At 32.5% G+C, this 20004-nt stretch overlaps 1 protein-coding gene across 1 annotated transcript; it reads left to right on the top strand.

Moving 5' to 3' along the window:
• Positions 1-3634: 3634 nt before the first annotated feature.
• Positions 3635-18493, top strand: LOC140851471 (pluviatolide O-methyltransferase-like). Its single transcript, XM_073243008.1, has 5 exons — positions 3635-3778; positions 13978-14216; positions 16479-16533; positions 17323-17883; positions 17992-18493. The coding sequence occupies exons 1-5, from the start codon at positions 3635-3637 to the stop codon at positions 18289-18291; spliced, it is 1299 nt and encodes a 432-aa protein (XP_073099109.1). The 3' UTR covers positions 18292-18493.
• Positions 18494-20004: the final 1511 nt, after the last annotated feature.

Below are 20004 nucleotides of genomic sequence, written 5' to 3'. Positions count from 1 at the left end.
GAAACTCAATTAAATCTAAATTGAATCTTAATCTAATTAAAAATTTGATGGAATCAAGTTCTAGTCAAACTAAGAATTGATCTTCTTATATAATTGGATTATCTCATAATTCATTTAGACTTGATCTAATCAAATTCAAACTAAATCAAATTAAATCTAATTCAATTAGATCTAATTTGAACACCATAGCTCAATCAAATTGAGCAAACAGCAATTCAATTGCTAATTATCCTCTTATAATTTACTAATACTTAGCGAATTAGTTAATTGCAACTTTTGTATTATTAATCATATTGATAATTAATTTCTATTATGATTCATAATGATAACCCAACCATCTGATCCGTCAAAAAAAATTTTTGTGTGCGACCCTATAGGTTCTTATTTTATCTAATAGTGAGTCATACAATGATCTCCATCATAGTATTATCGAAATATTTTTTGATAGACTAAAATAATTCTAACTCACACCCAATAAGGATTATCGATCCAGAATAATTTTACTGAGTTCTCACAATCTAGTAGTGACATCTAGTAGTATGTGGTGGTAATCTGACATAATAAAAAAAATAAAACTCCTAGGTGTAGTTATCATATGATTCAGTTCTTCTATCATAAGTTTTGACAAGATGAAGATCATGAAAACTCGTCAAATCCTAACATCCATCATATGAAAGATTAGATTAGCTTAAGTTCAAATATGATACTCATAAAAACTCCTTTCCATCAATCACCCTGCTATGTCCATAGACTTATGAACTCGACTTCTCAAATCCCACAGGACTACTCCTATTTACTAAGATCGATAGATCTCTTATAAGTGCATATCCTACTCCTGCAATGAACCAATTGTAGCCAACATATACTATAAGAATCTAAATAACTAGGAGACTATATTTATATACAGTCAAACTACAGCAATCCCACTTTAAGCAGTTGAGACACCGCAGGTCAAGAAACTACTCACACTACTACAGCATCGAGAAGATCACTAATGAGTGAGTAGACATCCATGTGATCTCTTATATGATCATGCTCAATATCGATATTCTCTAACAACCACCCACACTCTCACTCGGTATTTTTACACTATAGATTTAAGATTTGTCTATACCAAAAGAAACAATCCGTACATCGATCTAACTAGATCAATCACCATCCCTATAACGATCTATCGATCAGGAGTAATTTAGAAATTAATTATACATGTCTCAAATTTAAACTCTTTAGAATATGTTTCTTTAAATTATTAATTCTTTGGATGATTTTCGGATACATAACATAAGAATAAATAAAAAATTATCTACTTTATTGATAAATTAATTATTTAAATATAAAAATATGTTCTAGAATTATTATAATGTATCTACCATATTGACTTCTAAGGCATACATCTAATAGATTCATTATCCTAGTTGTTGTTGTTGTTGTTGTTATTGCTATTTTTTTTTTTTAAATTGATGCTTTTTTTTTATTTTTTTTGCTAATGGTTGGATCGATCAAATGGATCAGGTCCAATTCAATATCAAGTTTGTTTGGATTGGGTATTATAGTTTATCTATACTATATGTGAAAGGAGAGTTCAAAGCTCTCCTAGTGCCTCATGTGTCGAGTTCTGAACTCTCTATAATATTTTTTCCTGAGTGACACGTGTTGTCTTTTTAGAGAGGATACGTGTCAGCATCATAAGTTTTGATCTTTCTCTTTATCATTTGTTATAGACTGCAGGTAGATCGGCTGAAAACTCAGGAGGGAAAAAAAAGATTATGGAGAGAGGGAGTCAAAGTATATAAAAACTTACAAAGAGAGTGTTGAGTACATAACCATCGATGTCGAGAGGGGAGCAAAAATAGGAAAAAACATGTGTGTTCACTATCTTAGCATGTGTTCTTGCCAACGAATGGATACAGCACTTCTTCATATAACTAAATCAACATCCACATAGGTAGCTGCATGTCACCCATGAGGAAAAAAAAGTAGAAAAAAAAGGGAGTGCGGTGATTTGGAAGGGACATAACACGAGCATGCCTTAGCTGCTAATTAGAGGATAGAGGGTTAGAGAAAAGAAGTTTCATACGCTTTAAATGAAAGAAGAACCTTTCTATGAATAGAGAACAGAAAGAAGGCAGATGACATAGATGGGTTGTCTTATCATATGGTTTTGTTGGATCATGCTATATATATATATATGTGGGATTTAGAGATGAAAAACATTGGTGTTGGGAGAATTGAATAGAGAAAAGTAAGGTAGATAGTATTGCTGGCTGTCCTTTTTTTTTTTTTCTAATTACTATTTTTTGGGTGTTCTATTGGTTTTTTCTAGGAATCAGGGGATTGGAAAGAGTGATTTTCTAGGTATTCAACAAGGAAGGGATAGAGAAAAAATAGTTAGGAAAGGTGAGTTTTGAATATTTTTAAAAAATTTTTTATTTTATTTATTCATTTGCTGAGTTTTTTTATTTTCTTATCAGTTTGTGTAAAGCTATCAATTTATCATATGAGAAATAGATGGTAGTTTGTTTCATATTAGAAATAGAGGAGGGTTGCTGCATGGGTTATGGCATTCTTCCACTCCTATTGCTAACATCATCTAAGGGAAGGAAAGGACAAAAGGTTTCTCCCAAGATTTGGTAGCCATCCATAATGCCCTTAGAAAAATATATGTATATGCCATGGTTGCTGCTGAGGTTCAGTAGCCTTTCAATGGAAAGGAAGAAGAAATGGATCAAGGTTGGGAGAGATCGGGTGATGAGAAAGAAAGGGCCAACCATGAATAGGGAAAAATATGGGTTATGGCTAATGGGATTATGGGGTTTACGAATCCATAGTTATTAGAGTTGGGTTATTAGGTTAAATAGGTGCAAAAAAACAAGTTTTGGAGGATTAGGTTAACGGGTTTAATTATATGGATCCATTATCATTGAATCTGGGTTGTTGGGTTACCAAGTATAGTGTCTAGGTCGTGGGCATCAGGTTAATGGGTCATCAATATGAGGTTAATGGGTTGTCGAACCCAACTTGGTTCGGTTGGGGTTAGGGAACAAACTAGGATTAAGTCTAGGGTTAGAATTGGAACTTGGGTTTGGGTAAGGGCTATGTCTATGTTGGGTGTGAGTGTTAGGGTTAGGGTTAGGGTTAGGGGTCCGATTAGGGTTAAGGTTAGGATTTTGGTAGGGGTTAGGGTTTGGGGTCTAGTTAGGGTAAGGAGTCCTGTTAGGATTAGGCTTAGGATTTGGTTAGGTTCAGGGTTAGGATTATAACTTGGGTTAGGTTTAGGGTATGGGCTAGGACTCGAGTTAAGGTTAGGGTTTGGGATTTGGGGATAAGGTTGCAAAGAAGAAAGGAGTGGAGAAGAAGATGAAAATAAAAAAATAAATCATGTAGAAGATGAGGATAAAATAGAATTTGGATTGGAATAATAAACGACAAAATATGGGGAAGTTGAGAAATAATTCATGGTTGGAAGAAAATATGCCTAGGTTTGGCTGAAGATGAGAATACAGCCACCAGCATATGGACCAACCTCAGTGCATGTAGTAGAGAACCCACCTCAGGAATGGCATCCTCTTATATGTTATCTTCGAAGAGGAAACGAACAAATCCAAAAAAATTTTAATAGATCTGGTCCATTGCTATGTCAGGCATCCTCCCCAACAATGCAACTGACAATGGAAAACATGGCAGCCAGAAAATGATTGATGGAATCAAAAAGGTAGGAGCACATGATTTTGGAAGAGACCACAAGCAGAGGATGAAGTCAGGGAAGTGCAGTGGTGGGGTGAGCAGTCTTCGCCCTTCTCCCTTGCCATCTAACCTACAATGGAGAGAACATAGAATAGAGAGAAATCAGGTGGATAAAGGCTGAGGAAATCAAAAATAATAGAAGTGGGTGGCGGTCGGGGAGAACGAAAGTGGAGAAGGAGATAAGGGAAGCGACGGTGGTGGGGTAAATGGAAAAGGTTTAGGTTTAGGATTTTTAAAAAATTAAGTGGTGCATAAGTTTTCTACATGGCCACAACACTTAGAAAAGGAAAAAAAAATGAAATATATGCACCTGTCCCTATAGAAATTGTATAGGAAAATCAGTTTTAAATGAATGAGGCGCATGAATTTTTTATGGGGTCATCAGGTTGGAATGGGTGTTTATGGTGTATCTATGTAAGCGTTCTCATAGATTTTCTATGAGTAAACTATTATTTTTCTTTTGCCCTTTTGTTTTTTTCTTTATTAATGTTTATATTATATATATATATATATATATATATATATATATATATATATATATATATATATATATATATTTATATGCAATGTTTTCTAAGATTTCTTAGCATATTTTCCTTAACAATTTTATAGGTTTGTCATCAAAATTTTGTTGGCCAAAAAAAAAATTCTTGTTATTCTATTTAACCTTTTTTTGCCCCACATGGGACATAGAATTACGATTTGCTTTATTTCTAATTTTCTCCCTTAATGAAGTCATTATTTTTTATTTTTCTATACAAAATTTGTTTGTAAATAGGTCTTTCATCTGATTTAGCTTTATTGGAAAATAATTGCTATATTTAACCTTTCTTTCAAAGAAAAATAAAACAAAATTATTTTGGAGTTAAAAAAATATGGCTCTTACTTTTATTATTTAGATATTTTTTCCTCCATAATTATGTATTCAGATTGTGGTACATAAATTAAAAATATATATACTTGCTATTCATAGTGCATTTGTAATTTATGAATATAATTACTATTAAAAAATATTCATAAAAAAATTTGTATTTCTCCTTTTTTCATACACAATGTAATTCCAATTACCAAAAAAATTACTTTTAAATTATGGATTTCATTATTTCTTTTAATTGCAAGGTTACGGTTAAGGGTTACGGGATTCGCTCAAGGTTAGAGTTAAGGGTCCAGTTAAGATTTGGGTTAAGGGTCTGGTTAGGATTTGGGTTATGATTTTGGAGAAGTTGGAATTGGAGAAGATAGTAGAAAAAAGAATAAAAATAGAAAAAAATAATCGTGTAGAAGGTGAGAAGAAGATTAGGATTTGGATTGGAATGAAGAAATAAATGAAAGAAAAAAAGAAAGGAAGAGTGATATATAAGACAATATGAAAAAAGGTTAAAAATAATAAGTGGTGAGGTTGAAACCTTGAATGGGTTCGACCAAAAGTTAGGGTGCAGGCATTGGTCGAAGTGGACCACAGAGGAATTAGTCCAAAGTGAGCATGAAGAAAATGACTCAGAGAACAACCGTTATAATCTTTAGTTGCAATGCAATAAGGATGAACAGCCTCAGGACTTGTGATCGAAGGGGAGCAGTGGGTGGCATTGGGCATCGTATCCTCTAATGTGCCATCTTGAGGGAGGAAATGAGTAAGAAAAAATGCACCACTTCATTCCCCAAACAAAGAAAAGGGATCGGGATCCAGTGAGGAAACAGATCAAAAAAGTGGTGATGAGAGGAGGAAGAAAGGTGGGGTGGCAAAGCAATGAGCAATGAAAGAAATGGAGAAAGATTCGATGAGTGGTGACGGAGAAAGAGGAGAGTGGAGTGGGAAGTAGCAGGAAAGGAAAAAAAATGGAGAAGAAATCGGCTGACTGATGGTAGGGAAGAGGAAAGGAGAGGGGAGGGAGAGGTGAGGAATTGGCAACGGTAGGACAGATTTAGGGAAGGATAGAGTTAGGTTTTAAAAAACCTAGGTCATATAAAAATTCTATGTATTCTCAATCTATAGATCCAATAAAAATTATAGGATTATGCATGTATCTGCATAGTTTCTTTATAGAGGAACAATTTAAAGATAGGTAGTTGCGTAGTCACATTATGCGGAAGCTTGCATAAAATAGGTTGTTTGTGCTTATTCTATGCAAGTGTCCTTATAAAATGATTTATGCAGAGATTAGATTTTTTTTTTTAAAACTTAGAAATAATTTTTGACCAATATTTTAAAAAAATTATGTGTTATATTTTTCTTTGGTGGTGATGTAAATTTGTCACTACCTTTTTCATAAAAAATAATTTATTATTATGTAATTTTTTAATGATTTAGCTTTTAATTAGATAATAAAATTATTATTTTCTAAGCCTGTGATCCAAAATTTTTATAAATAGTAGTATGGATTAGTATTTGTATGTTAATTAATTTTATATTTTTCTATTTCTTGAATTATACTTATAAATAAATTTATAATTAAATTTCTTGTTATTGTCAAGTATTGATAATTATAATTTAGTGTCCTTACTTTTAAAAAATAAGAATTGCTGTGTTTATGATTCTGAAATTGATATTTTTTAATGGATATAGATTATGATTAGAATCTCAAAAAAATAATTAACTTATTTTATTTTATGAGTTCAAATTTTAAAATATTATTTATAATTATCAAAAAATTTAAAGAAATATATTTATGCTTTTCTTTTATATGTAAAATAAAAATTACTTTTAAAAAATATATAAATTTTTATTAAAGTATTGATTTTAAAATTTACTGTAATTATAGACATGAATTTAATAAAAATTTCATCAAAGATTTTGCTATAGGAGATTATAGCTAAATTAAATCTGATGCCACAGATTATGAATTATAAGTTTCAGAAAAAATATTGATCACAACTCATAAAAATACGTTCATTCAGAAATTTTTTAGTAGACCAATCCTCCAAAAATATTATTTTTTTATAATTCAATATTGAACTCTTGCAATAAATATTTTATCATATATTTATTTTTTTAAAAAAATTAATTTTTTTTCATTGTATAGAGACGAGACAGTATCACCATCGAAGAAAAAAGTACATCCCAGATAATTTAATTTTGAGCAACTTATTTTTTCACTATTATAATTATTTTATTTAATTATGATATATATATATAATTTTGTAACATAATAATGTAATATTTATTTTTTAATTTTTAGCATAAGTGAAGAAAAGAATTTTGAAAAGAATTGATCATCATATAAATTTAAAAAATAATATTATTTTGATTTAAAAATTATAATTATTTATTTTTTTTATATTTTAATCAAATCAGCTGTCTAGAGTGGAGTCCTGCTAGTTTATCATTATTTGCCATCTATCAAGATAGAACAGTAATATCATTTATTAGTATATGGCAAAAGACTCAATTACCTCGGGACCATCACCTTGCGATGCGTTAAAATTTATGGATGAATAAAAAGAAAACACAGCATGTCATCTTTTTTTACTTTATTTAATCTTTGTTTATTTGCCTCTGCCCCCTAGCGAGAGGGAACATCACTTTAATTTATTAATATGTGGCAGAATGCTTACCTCGGGACCATGGCCCTGAGATGAATTAAGATCCGTGGATGAGAAGAAAAAAAAGCAACATGCCACATGTTATAGTAAATTTATTGCTACAAATTTTTTCTCTCCTGCTGCATAGTAGTGGGAAGAAGGCCCAGTGCCAGCACCCCTCCACGTGATGAGATGGAATCATTCTGCGATCGGACTCAACATGTAGCTGGATTTTAACCATGCGCAGGGGCTGCAAAGGTAAAAAATTTATTTTAACATATTAAGGAGTCATTTAGTTCAAAAAAAAAATTAAAATTTTTTTTAAATAATTTTTTAAAATTTTTTAAAAAATTATTTTTTAGAAATAAAATTTTTATATATTTGATTGATCATGAAAAAATAATTTATTAAAGAGTAATTTATGTTTAGTTGAACATCCATTTTTTTTGAAAGTACTATAGCGAATATATATTATATCCTTAATAGATACGAGATCTTTTGTTCCCAAATTTTATATAAATAATAATATTAAATTTATATTAATATAAAAATAATATTAATATATTATAATATAATATTAGATCATAATAAATTTTTATATTAATATAATATTAATATATATTAAATTATTTAATACAATATTAATATTTTAATATAATATTTATTAATATTTTAATAAATATAATATTATATTAATATATTAATATAAATATTATATTAATATAAATATTAAAATATACTAAGTATTATAATATTAATATTATATTATATTATTACTATTCAGTATTTCATCTTAATCATCCAGAATATTTTATAAAATATTAGCAGTAAATCTTAAAAAGATATTTTCGGTAAGAAAAAATACTACCATTTTTTATTCTATCGAAAGTGTCAAGATCCATTTTCTCTATCAAGAAATTGCTTATGGATTTGATCCTGCGATCTCTGATTAGTTTATATGAGTAGTTTATCATAAACTACCATATGAAAGGCTATCATGTTACCTTATCTAAATTGATCAAATTATTGCTAATAAAAGAACCTTGAAAAAGTTCAGAGGTAAACATCTGGAGAGCCTAAAGAAATAAAGATACGTCTAGAGTAGGTATATCAAGATTGCTCAATGCTATCCTACAATTTTTTCTTCTCCTAATTGAGCTATAAACTCTAATGTAGAGTCGATGGGAATGTAAAGGGCAGAGAAAGTAACCCTTGAAATTGGCTATAGGGCAATAGTTGCTGCTGTGGCCATAGGTATCTATCCTATGTGATTATCATTTGAATTTAGTTCTTAGAGACGATCTATATCATTTGCATGGTGATGCATCTGTGAACTTAATTGAGCAATCAGTGAATGCTATTGGGTCTGAGAGATCCAGAATTGAGATAAGCCTAAAGTATATATGGATCCTTAGACTAAGTCGTATTGGAGAAAAAATGATTAACAAGCTAGAGAAAATATGAACTTGGGCTCATTGACTGTTAAGTCAAATCTAGTTTGTGTATCATCTCTTTGAGAAAATATGATCAAGCTGCTCTTATGGAATAAGAGGAAAAAGACCACTGAAATACTTATCCTTGTACATATTTGATATGTGTAGCCCATGTGATGTTCTAACCAAGGAGTTGTCTCTACTTTGTATATGAGATACTAATCAAAAATTTTTGAAAGGTTCAAAGAATTTAGATGTAAGTAGAGAAATAAATCAAAATTTTTTAAAGGTACTTCGATTGAATCGAGGATGCAATACCAATAAAAAAAAAATTTCGGTTATCTCATAAAATGACATTGTTTCATATTGGACTGCTCTTAGTACATCTCAGCTCAATGAGATAAGAAGGGTCATGGGACTATATGAGATATGGTCAGTCCATAATGAAATTCACTAATTTATTTATATTTCTTTAGGAACATACTTTATTTCTATGGAATTGGATTCTCTCTAAATCTGTTCCTATCACACCATATGAGATATAGTATGATGAGAACTGAATCTTGATTATTCTAAGATTCAAGGATGTCCAACCTGTGTTTAGCACAGCAAGTGGATATATTAGAGGATAGGTCTATAAAGCTCATTCTAAAAGAGTTTGGGATACTACCTTCTGAAAGAATCACAATGTGATCGTGACCCAACATACTATCTTTTTGAAAATTGTTTGACCAAGTTAAAGCAGTAGAAGGAAAGTCAAGCTCAAAGAGAGTGTCTCTAAAGAGCAACGAGCTACAGGACCTTAAGAACCTATTCATCATGAGTCAATAGACGTATATTCCTCCTCCAGCTCGTACACATAGTAGGATCTCTAATCTTCTCGAAAGGTACTCAGGTATACTTAACAGAGGATGTAGAAAAAGTAGTTTCTCATGAGAGATAGGGAGTATAGAGATGATCCAAAATCTACAATGAGGTGATGTGAGACATCGACTTCAAGAAAGAGATGTGAAATAGCTTTTCTAAGAAGAGATCTTCTGAAGATTTTTATTTGAAAGAGTCTATGGATTTCACTTTTGTGATAGAAGATCACAAAGTCTATAATAATCTTAGAGTTGGAATAGTCATTTCGATGATATGATCAAATTGTTTGATCAGATAAGAAAATTTATTGATTTCAAAAGGGTCAGTGAGAGTGTCCAAAACTGACATCGATTAAAATATGGTTGAATATAGATTTCTCCATAAAAGACATAAAACGAGTGTACTAAAGATCTATAGTGATAGATATAATTGGATGTTTGTGTTTTCACAGATAAAGCATAGAGACTGGATACTGAAAGAATTTAGTATAGAAATCTCGAAGAGGGGTCTGCTACCCTCTCGGACATAGTCGTATGTCATGTAACATACTTGAACTGATATAGTTATTACTGTGATTGTCATAAGTATATATTAGTTGTATCCCGGCTATGAGCGCTGGATTGCTGTGAAAATGTCTCTAAACTCTTAAGAAGAACTAAGGATATGCTCTTAATTTGGAGAATGATCAAAGCTAGGAGTAGGAGGATACACCAATTCAAATTTCATGTCTGATATTGATGGTAGAATATCTACATCATAGGGTGTATTTCTGTGTCGATATCTTGGAAGGATTCCAAATAATCGATCAATAGAAGCTGAGTATACTGTAGATGTGTAGGATGCATTCTGATTCTAATGTTAGTTGTAAAATTAATTGTCATGCATCAGATACCGTGATACTATACTGCAAAGATAATGACACCATAGCTCTTGCTAAGGAGCCTAGGTCTCACTAGATATCCAAGCACATAGAGCAGCAGAACACGTGACTATCTCAAATAGAAATACATAGAGATACAGAGAGCAAACTCACATATGATATGGATGATCCACTGGTAAGTCACTTAGTCAGTCTAAGACTAAAAGCTTATCTTCTGAATATGAGGCTTGGTACATGGCAAATTGGCTTTAGTGCAAGTGGAAGATTGTTGGATGTATGTCCTAAAAGTCAATCTTGGCTGACACATATTATATTTCTAGGATATAATTTTATACTTATTGGGTATTTATATTATCATTTATTTTGTGTCCATGAATCATCCAAGAAATTAACAAGATATTGACACATATTCTTAAGGAGTTGAGAATTTGAGACATGTGTCATTGATGGTTAGTTCTTAAATTGCTCCTGATCATAGGATCATCATGGGGATGGTGATTGATACAGATAGATCAGTGCATAGATCACTTCCTTCAGATAGACGGGTCTTGAGTCTGCAGTGTAGAGATACTGGAGTGAGAGTGCAGGTAATTGTTAGAGAACAACTAGCACTGAGCATGATCAAAATAAAAAGTCACATAGATATCTGCTCACTCATTAGTGACTATTTCGATGCTGCAGTTGTATGACTGATCTTTTGATCTGAGATGATACTACTGCTCACAGTGAGGTGCTGAAGTTTGACTGACATATCAACATGGGTCTCAATGAGCCTTTGTAGTGGATGTTGGCGACAGTTGATCCACTGTAGGAGTAGAGTGTGCATCAAGATGAGATCTATCAATTTTAGTAGAAGAGAGTAGTCTTATGGGATTTAAGAGGCTGAGTCCTTAAGTCTATGGCCATAGTAGTGTGATTGATGGAAAAAAGTATCCATAGAGTTACATATGACTCAAGTTGATTGAATCTATCATATGATCGATGTTAAGTTTGACGATTCATCTATGATCTACCATCTGATCGGGACTCACGATAGAGGGACTGTATCATATGCTAACTGTACCTAGAGATTCATCTATTATTCTGCTGGGTTGCTACTACATACTGCTAGGTGTCACTAGTGGATTGTGAACTCATGAGAATCATCTTGATAATCAATGATCCTTAATAGGTAGAGTTAGAATTGTTCCAGTCCATTGAAAAGAGTTTCAATGATATTGTGATAGAGATTACAATATATCTCATTATCAGACAGAATAGAACCTATAGGGTCACACACAAAGAGACTTTTAACTGATCAGATAGTTGAATTACGATTATGAATCGTAACAAGATTTAATTATCAATTTGATTGATAATTGATCTAATGCAAATATTGTATTATATAATTTGCTAAAGAGTTGGTGAGTTATAGGAGGATTAATTAGTAATAGGATTGCTAATTAACTCAATTTGATTGAGCAATGAGGCTTGCATTAAGTCCAATTTGATTGGATTTAATTTGACTCATTATGGGTTTGATTTGATCAACCTCAATAGGGTTATAAGATAACCCCAAAAGGATTAGATGATTAGTCCCAGTTGAATTAGAATTTAGGTTTGACTCAATTCTTAATTAGACTAGGATATATGAATTCCTATTTAGATTAGAAATCTCATTTTTTTTGTGCACCAAATCCTAATTTAATTAGGATTAAAAATTGAGTTTGACTCAAGTACCAAGAAAGAGTCTAATAGGACTAGGACTCCTCCTCCAATTAAGAGACATCTAATCTAAATTAGTTGGGCTCCAAATTAGATTTGAATTCTTATTTTTTTGAGTCTAATTTAATCTTAATATTATTAAAATTAATTGATATTTTAATTGGGTTTAAAATAGCAATTTAAATAAGAGTCCCGTGTCCTTGAAATACCTTGATTCCATGCGCAAAAAGGAGTCCCACGCCACCTTGTTTTTGTGTCCCACATTGAACCATATTGGGCACCACTTTTTTCTCCTTATTTCAGTGTGTAAGAAAGAAATAAAATCCCAAATTACCGTGTGAAACCTGGGCATGAAACCGTGTGATGGGTGGCGTCCAATGTTTGGTAGAGTCTTAGGCATTTAGGACTCTTAAATCCTACCCAATCTAGAACTCTTCCTATGTTTATTTAATACGAGCAATAAGGGACGTTGAAGGGGGCTAAGAGATCAGGTTTACACATCCAAAAAGAAAAGAATTGGAGTGGAGAAAATAAGGTGAGAGGGCATGGATCTTGGTCCTTGGTGTGAGGTATTTTCTATCTCCCTATCTCTTCTTTCTTACAACAACCAATTGTTGGTTATTAGGACATCTCTTCTCCACCTCTTGTCTATGTTTAGATATATATGGATATCTCCTCTTTTCTTTGTCCAAAAATTGGACAAAATTTCTACATCTCTATTGTAGAGATTTGGTGCATGAATTTTAAGAAGAAAAGAGAAGAAAGGATTCTTCTCATAATCTCTAGTGTAGAGATCAAGATCCTCCTATATCTTTTTGTTCTCCAAGAGTGTCTTGAGAGAAAAAAAGATTTTAAACCGTCAAGATACGATCTTTGTAAGGGAGCTAGCATCCTAGTGAGATCAAAAGGCTTCTGATCAGATCAGAATCTCGTGTAGATATCCGTAGAGGTCAGATGCTTGTACGACTACAAGAGATCTTCGGAAGACATCTATGATCATCTGTTCATATTGAAGAATGATCCATGTCCAAGTATGTTTTATATTTATTTTTTTCTATTTAATTTCTATATCTGAATCTTATCTCACATATGATGATCTTATTTATAGTTTGAAGATTTGATCTTATGCATGCTTAGATTAAATTAGATTTAATCTGAAAATTTTTAAAATTTCGCTGCGTACTAGTTTTGTAAAATCATGCGTGCATGAAACCATAAAACTCCAATACTAGACTCACTCATGGCTAAGGAGAAAGAAACTAACCTAAGAATAAAGCAGCCCAGCAAATAAAGGACGATGAGCAGAGGTAGCTCGGCTTTACCCGAGCAAGTATGTAGAATCGCCAAGTGCTAGAGCTCCCCCCTTCGAACAGTAAAAGCAATAAAAAGAAAGTTACCATGGTCCTATTTATAGAACCTTAAGATGGCTTCGATCTACCGACGATTTACCTCCCCCGATCGATGTTCAACAAGTGGCGGTCTCTGATTGGTCAAGTCAGAGCTCCCACGGATCCGAGGAATCAATGGTCCAGATATGAAGGCGATTCGTTTTAAAGCACCGATCTTTGACACATATCAATGAAAAATAGCTCCACTATATCAGCCTCGACGTCAAACTAGGTACTCTCTTCGACCAATCTATTAGCAGCTCGATCTTGAGAGTAGGAGGCATCTGTTATAAATCCGTACTTGTGGAATCATCAAAGATTTGATCTTTTCTAACTCTGTCTGTAACTCACTGGAGGCTCGGAAAACAATTGCTATTTGACTCGGACCTATTCTGAAAAAGTCGAGGTATTTGAATTGTTTGTTGATGCTTTAATTTCATGTCAGACCAAATGTCACAGCTCGGGACGGGACACGGGCTTCAACCCAAACAACCTCGTCACCGCCGAACTAGTTACAGCTGAGCTACTGGAGATGGCATTTGCTGGGCTAAAGCATAGATATGGTGATCGCCTAATATCACCTCTCGAGTCAGCAGCAGTTTTTATTCCTCAGTCTAATCCCATTTCACCTCAAAGGACGACCTACTTCATTTCGCCAACTTACTTCAACAAGCAAGAGAGCAAGTATCCGCTCTACAGACTCCAGTTCCTTGGTCTGGACAACCTACTAAATCAGCTATGGCCAATCTATTCCTTCCACCAACAGATTCGTTCTTTCTCCTAATTGGAAAAGTCCAGATAAGGTAGAATTCGTCCGTGATTAAATCTTCTGTAAAAGAAAAGTCTTCCTTCGAATCTATCCGTGCGACAAATCCGAAAATCACCAAGACTCCGAGACAGATACGTCTCAAACACCTCTCTTATAAATTAAAAACTCCAGGACCCTCCAAGGTATATAATCGACTCCTCACTCTCTCCTTTTTTTATTCTCTAATTTTCTAATTTGAGCGTCGAAGGGTCTACACCGGAGAACACCACCCCAGTATAGACTTGTTTAGCAGGTGTTCGGACGAAGGTCCAGCGGCGGTTCCATCTTAGCATCCGACTTCAGATGGAGAGATCGACAGTAATATTTATTATATTTTTTTATATTTTAATCAAATCAGCTACGTAGCATAGTGTGGGACTCTTGCTAGTTTATCATTATTTGCCATCTACCAAGATAGAATAGCAATATCATTTATTAGCATATGGCAAAAGACTCGATTATGTTGGGACCATTACCTTGTGCCGCATTAAAATTCATGGGGGAATGGATCTTCTGTTGTACTTAAAAAGTATCGTAAGATACTGTGCATGCTTCAAAATATCCATCAAAAGATGAGTGGCCACGTGCGCTTACGCGTGTATTAAAATATTAAAAAAAATGGATGAATTTCAGGAGTATTTGAATAGTTTATAAACATCATATAACTATCTTTTTTGATGGACGTCTCAATATATGCACAGCATCCTGTGGTATTTTTTGAATATCACAGAAGATCCCGTTTTAATCTATGGACAGTAAAAAAAAAAACAATACAACATGTCATTTTTTTTTTTCACTTCATTTAATCTTTGTTTATTTGCCTCTACCAAGCAAGAGGGAACATCACTTTAATTTATTAACATGCGGCAGAATGCTTACCTCAGGACCATTCCCCTGAGATGAATTAAGATCCGTGGATGAGAGAAAAAAAGCTACATGCCTTGGGTTGTTGTAAATTTATTGCTACAAATTTTTTCTCTCCTTAATTACTGCTGCATAGCAGCGGGAAGGAGGCCCACTGCCTGCACCCCTCCACATGATGTGATGGAATCATTCTGTGATCGAACTCAACATGTGGCGAGAATTTAACCATCCGGTAAGACTGCAAAGATAAAAATATTTATTTTAATAGGTTAAGGAGTTAATTGGTCTAAAGAAAAAAGGTTTTCTTTCAAAAAAACATAATTTTTTAAAATATTATCATCTAAAAAATTATTTTTAAAAAATAAAATTTTAACACCATATAGAAAATTATTTTTTTTAAAAATTTAATATATTCAGTTGATCATAAAAATATAATTTATTAAAAAATAATTTATATTTAGTTAAATATCTATTTTTCTAAAATTATTGTATAAAATACCAATTATACTTTTAATAGGTATAAGCCATACATTCTATTCCTAAACTTTATATAAATAATAATATTTATTTATATTAATAAAAAATTAATATTAATATATTATAATATAATATTAATCATAATAATTTATTATATTAATACAATATTAATATATATTATATTATATTAATATAATTTTAATATTTTAATATAATATATATTAATATCTTATTAAATATACTATTATATTAATATATTAATATAAATATTATATTAATATTAATAAAATTATTATATTAATATAAATATTTAAATATAATAAATATTATAATATTAATATTATATTATATTATCACTATTCAATATTTCATCTTAACCATTCATGATATTTTACAAAATCTTAATCGTAAATTTTAAAAAAATATTTTTGATAAAAAAAAAGCATCACTACTTTCATTCTATCGAAAGTACCAAAAAATCTATTTTTTATCGATTTTTTATTTTTTATAAAATATAAGAAATAATTTTTTATAAAAAAAATTTTTCATTTTTTTTATTCTCTTAAAATTTTAATTAAATAATTTTTTTTTCATTTTTCAAAAACTATCTCTTCCCCTCCACTCCTCACGAAACAAATGAGTGCCGAAGGAGAGTCCAGATCATCCCCGTCATGATGTTTTATTTTGCTTTTCTTTTTCCTTTTTATCTTGGGAATTCTTTTCGTTGTGTGGGGAAGGTGCCGAGCGTTGGTGTTGCATGGGCCCATTTTTTTTTTCTGTCTTCTGCTTCCACTTAGGGATGGGAAGAGCACAGAGATAGCACATGCGGCACCATATCTTTTTCTTTCCGAAGTAAGTTTTCTCCGCGAGAGAAAGTTTTTTATACACCAGTATAGAAAAAATACAGTGCATAATATATATTTAATATATATAATTTTATTTTTTATTTAAAATTTTAATTACTAAATTTATTTAAAATAAAATTATGATATCTTATGATTATATAATAATATTTTATGATTAAATTATAATTTCTGTATAGAATATCATAATTATTTTTTAAAAAATTTTAAAAATAAAAAAATAGTTTCATCATTAAAAATTTATGAAATTTTTAAATGATAAAAAATAATATTTTTTTCTTATGACATCATATAATCAAATTATGATATTTTATATATAAAATTATAATTTGATCATAGGAAGAAAAAAAATATTTTTATCATTAAAAATTTGAAATAAAAAAATAAAATTATAAATATTAAATATATATTAAAAAATAATGATCATGTAACCCAATCCAATCAAACGGTATAGTTTTTTACATCATATATACTGTACGAAAAATTTCCCTCTCCGCGCATCTGCTGCTGCTTGGCAGCGGGAAGAAGGCCCAGTTCCCTCGTGGCTACATTATTGGACTTAACGTACAGCTGGACTTTTTAACCTAACACAGCAACTGTACAAGGATTAAAGCATGGTATTTTTTTAAAAAAAGAGACACATATTTTCCGACGGATAGAAGTGACGTCCGCGACAGTAAACGTATTATCATCCATTCAAATCCAGACCTACCACCACTACATTTTATTTTTTTTTTCTTATCTCATGCTAGCTCGTCAAAACGAGCTCTTTTAATAGGAGACTTGCCGAGAGCTCCATCACCAGGAACTAGCGCGCCATGGAGCAGACCACGACAGCTCCGGCGAGGACGCCTATTCCCTCACTCCCAGCTCCCAACTCCTCGTCAGGAGCTGCCCCACCAGCCTCGCCTCCTATGTCATCGGCTTCCTCGACTCCAGAATGCTGTCGCCTCTTCAGCTCCTCAGCGCCTGGTACCGGAGCGAGCAGTCCGCCACCGTCGCCGAAATGGCCCGCGGCATGCCCGTCTGGAAGTGGGCCAGAGCGAACCCGGACTTCAATGTCCTGTTCAACGAAGCCACGGCCAGCGACACCAGCGTCGTGGCCAAGGTGGTGGTCACCGACTGCAAGGCCGCCTTCCATGGATTGAGGTCCCTCGTGGATGTCGGCGGCGGCAACGGGATGTTCGCGAGGGCGATCGCCGAGGCCTTTCCGCATATAAAGTGCACGGTCTATGACCTCCCTCACGTCGTCGCCACCATACCGAAGAGTTCGGCCGTCGAGGCCATCGGAGGGGACATGTTCGAGCACATACCGTCGGCTGATGCGGTGTTTCTCAAGGTGATCATGTCCTTCTTGCGACTAATTCCTGATCATTAATTGGTGGTTTCTTTGTGATCATAGTATGTATTAATCTCTGCTTAATTTCTACTGCATGCATGCATGCAGCTGATCATGCACATGTTGACTGAGGAGCAATGCGTGAAGATACTGAGGCGGTGCAAGGACCCGATTCCGAAGAGAGAGGAGGGAGGGAAGGGGATAATTGTGGACATGGTTTTGAATTCGGAGAAGGAAGATTATATGGTGACGGAGGCACAGCTGGTGTCGGATTTGGTGGTGCTGCAAGCCACGGGTGGGAAGGAGAGGGAAGAGCATGAATGGAAGAAGATCTGTATGGAAGCAGGTTTCGTGGACTGCAGGGTGACACCATTGGGTGCACGTTCGCTGATTGAGGTGTTTCCTTGACTATCTAGTACTGATGCAGGGATTTGTGTGGATGGACCTTGAAGGTGCATGGCCTGCATATGGCCATCTTTAAGACAATATCACGCAATAATATGTGAGAGATCAGAGGGTCTCAATGATTAATATGCAAGGAGTATCTCTTCTGCTCATGTCTATTCTAATACATTAAAGGGAAGTCAGGAGCAACCCCTGTATGCCCTGTGTCGCATGATGTTTTTTTTTTTTTTTTTTTTTTAGTTCTTTTTGTTGTATCGAGAATAAAATTGTTCATAATTCAATTTCAGATATAAATCGATTCGTATTGAATCAAAAAATTGAACCGAAATCGAACCAAATATGATTCAATTTAATTTTTAATTTTTATTTTTAAAAATTTTAATTTTCAATTCGATTTGATTAAAAATTAAAAAATCTAAAAATCGAACTAAAAATCAAAGATATAATTTAAATTTATATTATTTATTATTTTAAAAATTTATTGGTCACATGAATGGATGATTGAATGTTAGATTTGATCTATTATTATAATTTATTGTGATGCATGATTACTTATTTGTATCGTAGATAATATGATTTTGATATATTATATTTTATTTATAATCGATTTATCAATTATTAATTATTAATATATTATTATTTATTAATTATTAATTTTTAATATAAAATAATTATCAAACAACAGATTCAACAGATCTTAAATTTAATTAAATATAATATAATAAATTAATAATAAATCAATAATAATTATTTAAATATGTTGTATCTAAAAAAATAATGAAAAATAAAAAAATTATAAAATAAATCGAATGACCAAATTGAATCGAACTGAAATTTTCGATTCGATTCTTTTCTTATTCGGATCGATTTTTGATTTTTATTTTTTTATTATTTAATTTTTAAATCAAATTGATTTTGATCCGATCAAATTAATTAAAATTAAATAAATAATCCTAATTAATAGGGTATCGATCGAGCAATGTCATCGCATAGGTCCGCCATTTTTCCGTTTTCTGCCTCTGCTCGATGATGGAAAGAGCACTGAGCAATCACGTGTCACGCGATACATTTTGCTTTCCGGAGTTTTCTTTGCTGCCGGTGCTGATACGATATAAAAGGAAGTTGGTAAACTTTGCCGTTCAACATACGATCGGAAAAAAAAAGAAATCAGCACACCACATGTTGCATTTCACTTAATGCCACGCCTTTTTCCTTTTTTTTTAATCTTTGTTTATTTGCAATTATGTACCACCAAGAAAGAGGGAACAGCACTCTCATTTATTAACGTGTCTAAAGACATACCTTGGGACAATTACTTTGAGACGCATTAAAATCTGTGGATTAGGGGGAAAAAATTGAACATGTCGCTTCTCTTCTTTGTTTAACCTTTGTTAATGACGGGGAACATCACTCTCATTTATTAACACGTGGCTGCGGCTTACCTCGGGACTATTACCTTGAGATGAATTAAAATCTATGGATGAGGCGAAAAAAATGCAACATGCCGTGTACCATGGCAAATTTAGTGCCACACGTGTTTCCGCTTCTTAACCACCGCTACTTGGCAGGAAGAAGGCTCGCTCTGTGATCGGTCTCAACATGCAACTGGCCTTTTAACCACACACTCACTATAACAAAATAAAATATTAATCATTAAAAAAATTTATCATAACAATAAAATTTTATCAATAATAATTGTTAACCATAAAATTTTTA

The sequence above is a fragment of the Elaeis guineensis genome, chromosome 9, assembly GCF_000442705.2.
Source record: "Elaeis guineensis isolate ETL-2024a chromosome 9, EG11, whole genome shotgun sequence".
Classification (NCBI taxonomy): Eukaryota; Viridiplantae; Streptophyta; class Magnoliopsida; order Arecales; family Arecaceae; genus Elaeis; species Elaeis guineensis.
This window is presented reverse-complemented; position numbering and strand designations above follow the sequence as displayed.

Excerpts from the sequence above, each read along its gene's own strand:
- LOC140851471 (XM_073243008.1), top strand. The coding sequence starts at position 3,635 with ATGTCAGGCATCCTCCCCAACAATGCAACTGACAATGGAAAACATGGC. Across the intron at positions 16,534-17,322 it reads CATATCTTTTTCTTTCCGAA|GAGACTTGCCGAGAGCTCCA; the intron begins GTAAGTTTTCTC and ends CTCTTTTAATAG. Across the intron at positions 17,884-17,991 it reads CTGATGCGGTGTTTCTCAAG|CTGATCATGCACATGTTGAC; the intron begins GTGATCATGTCC and ends GCATGCATGCAG.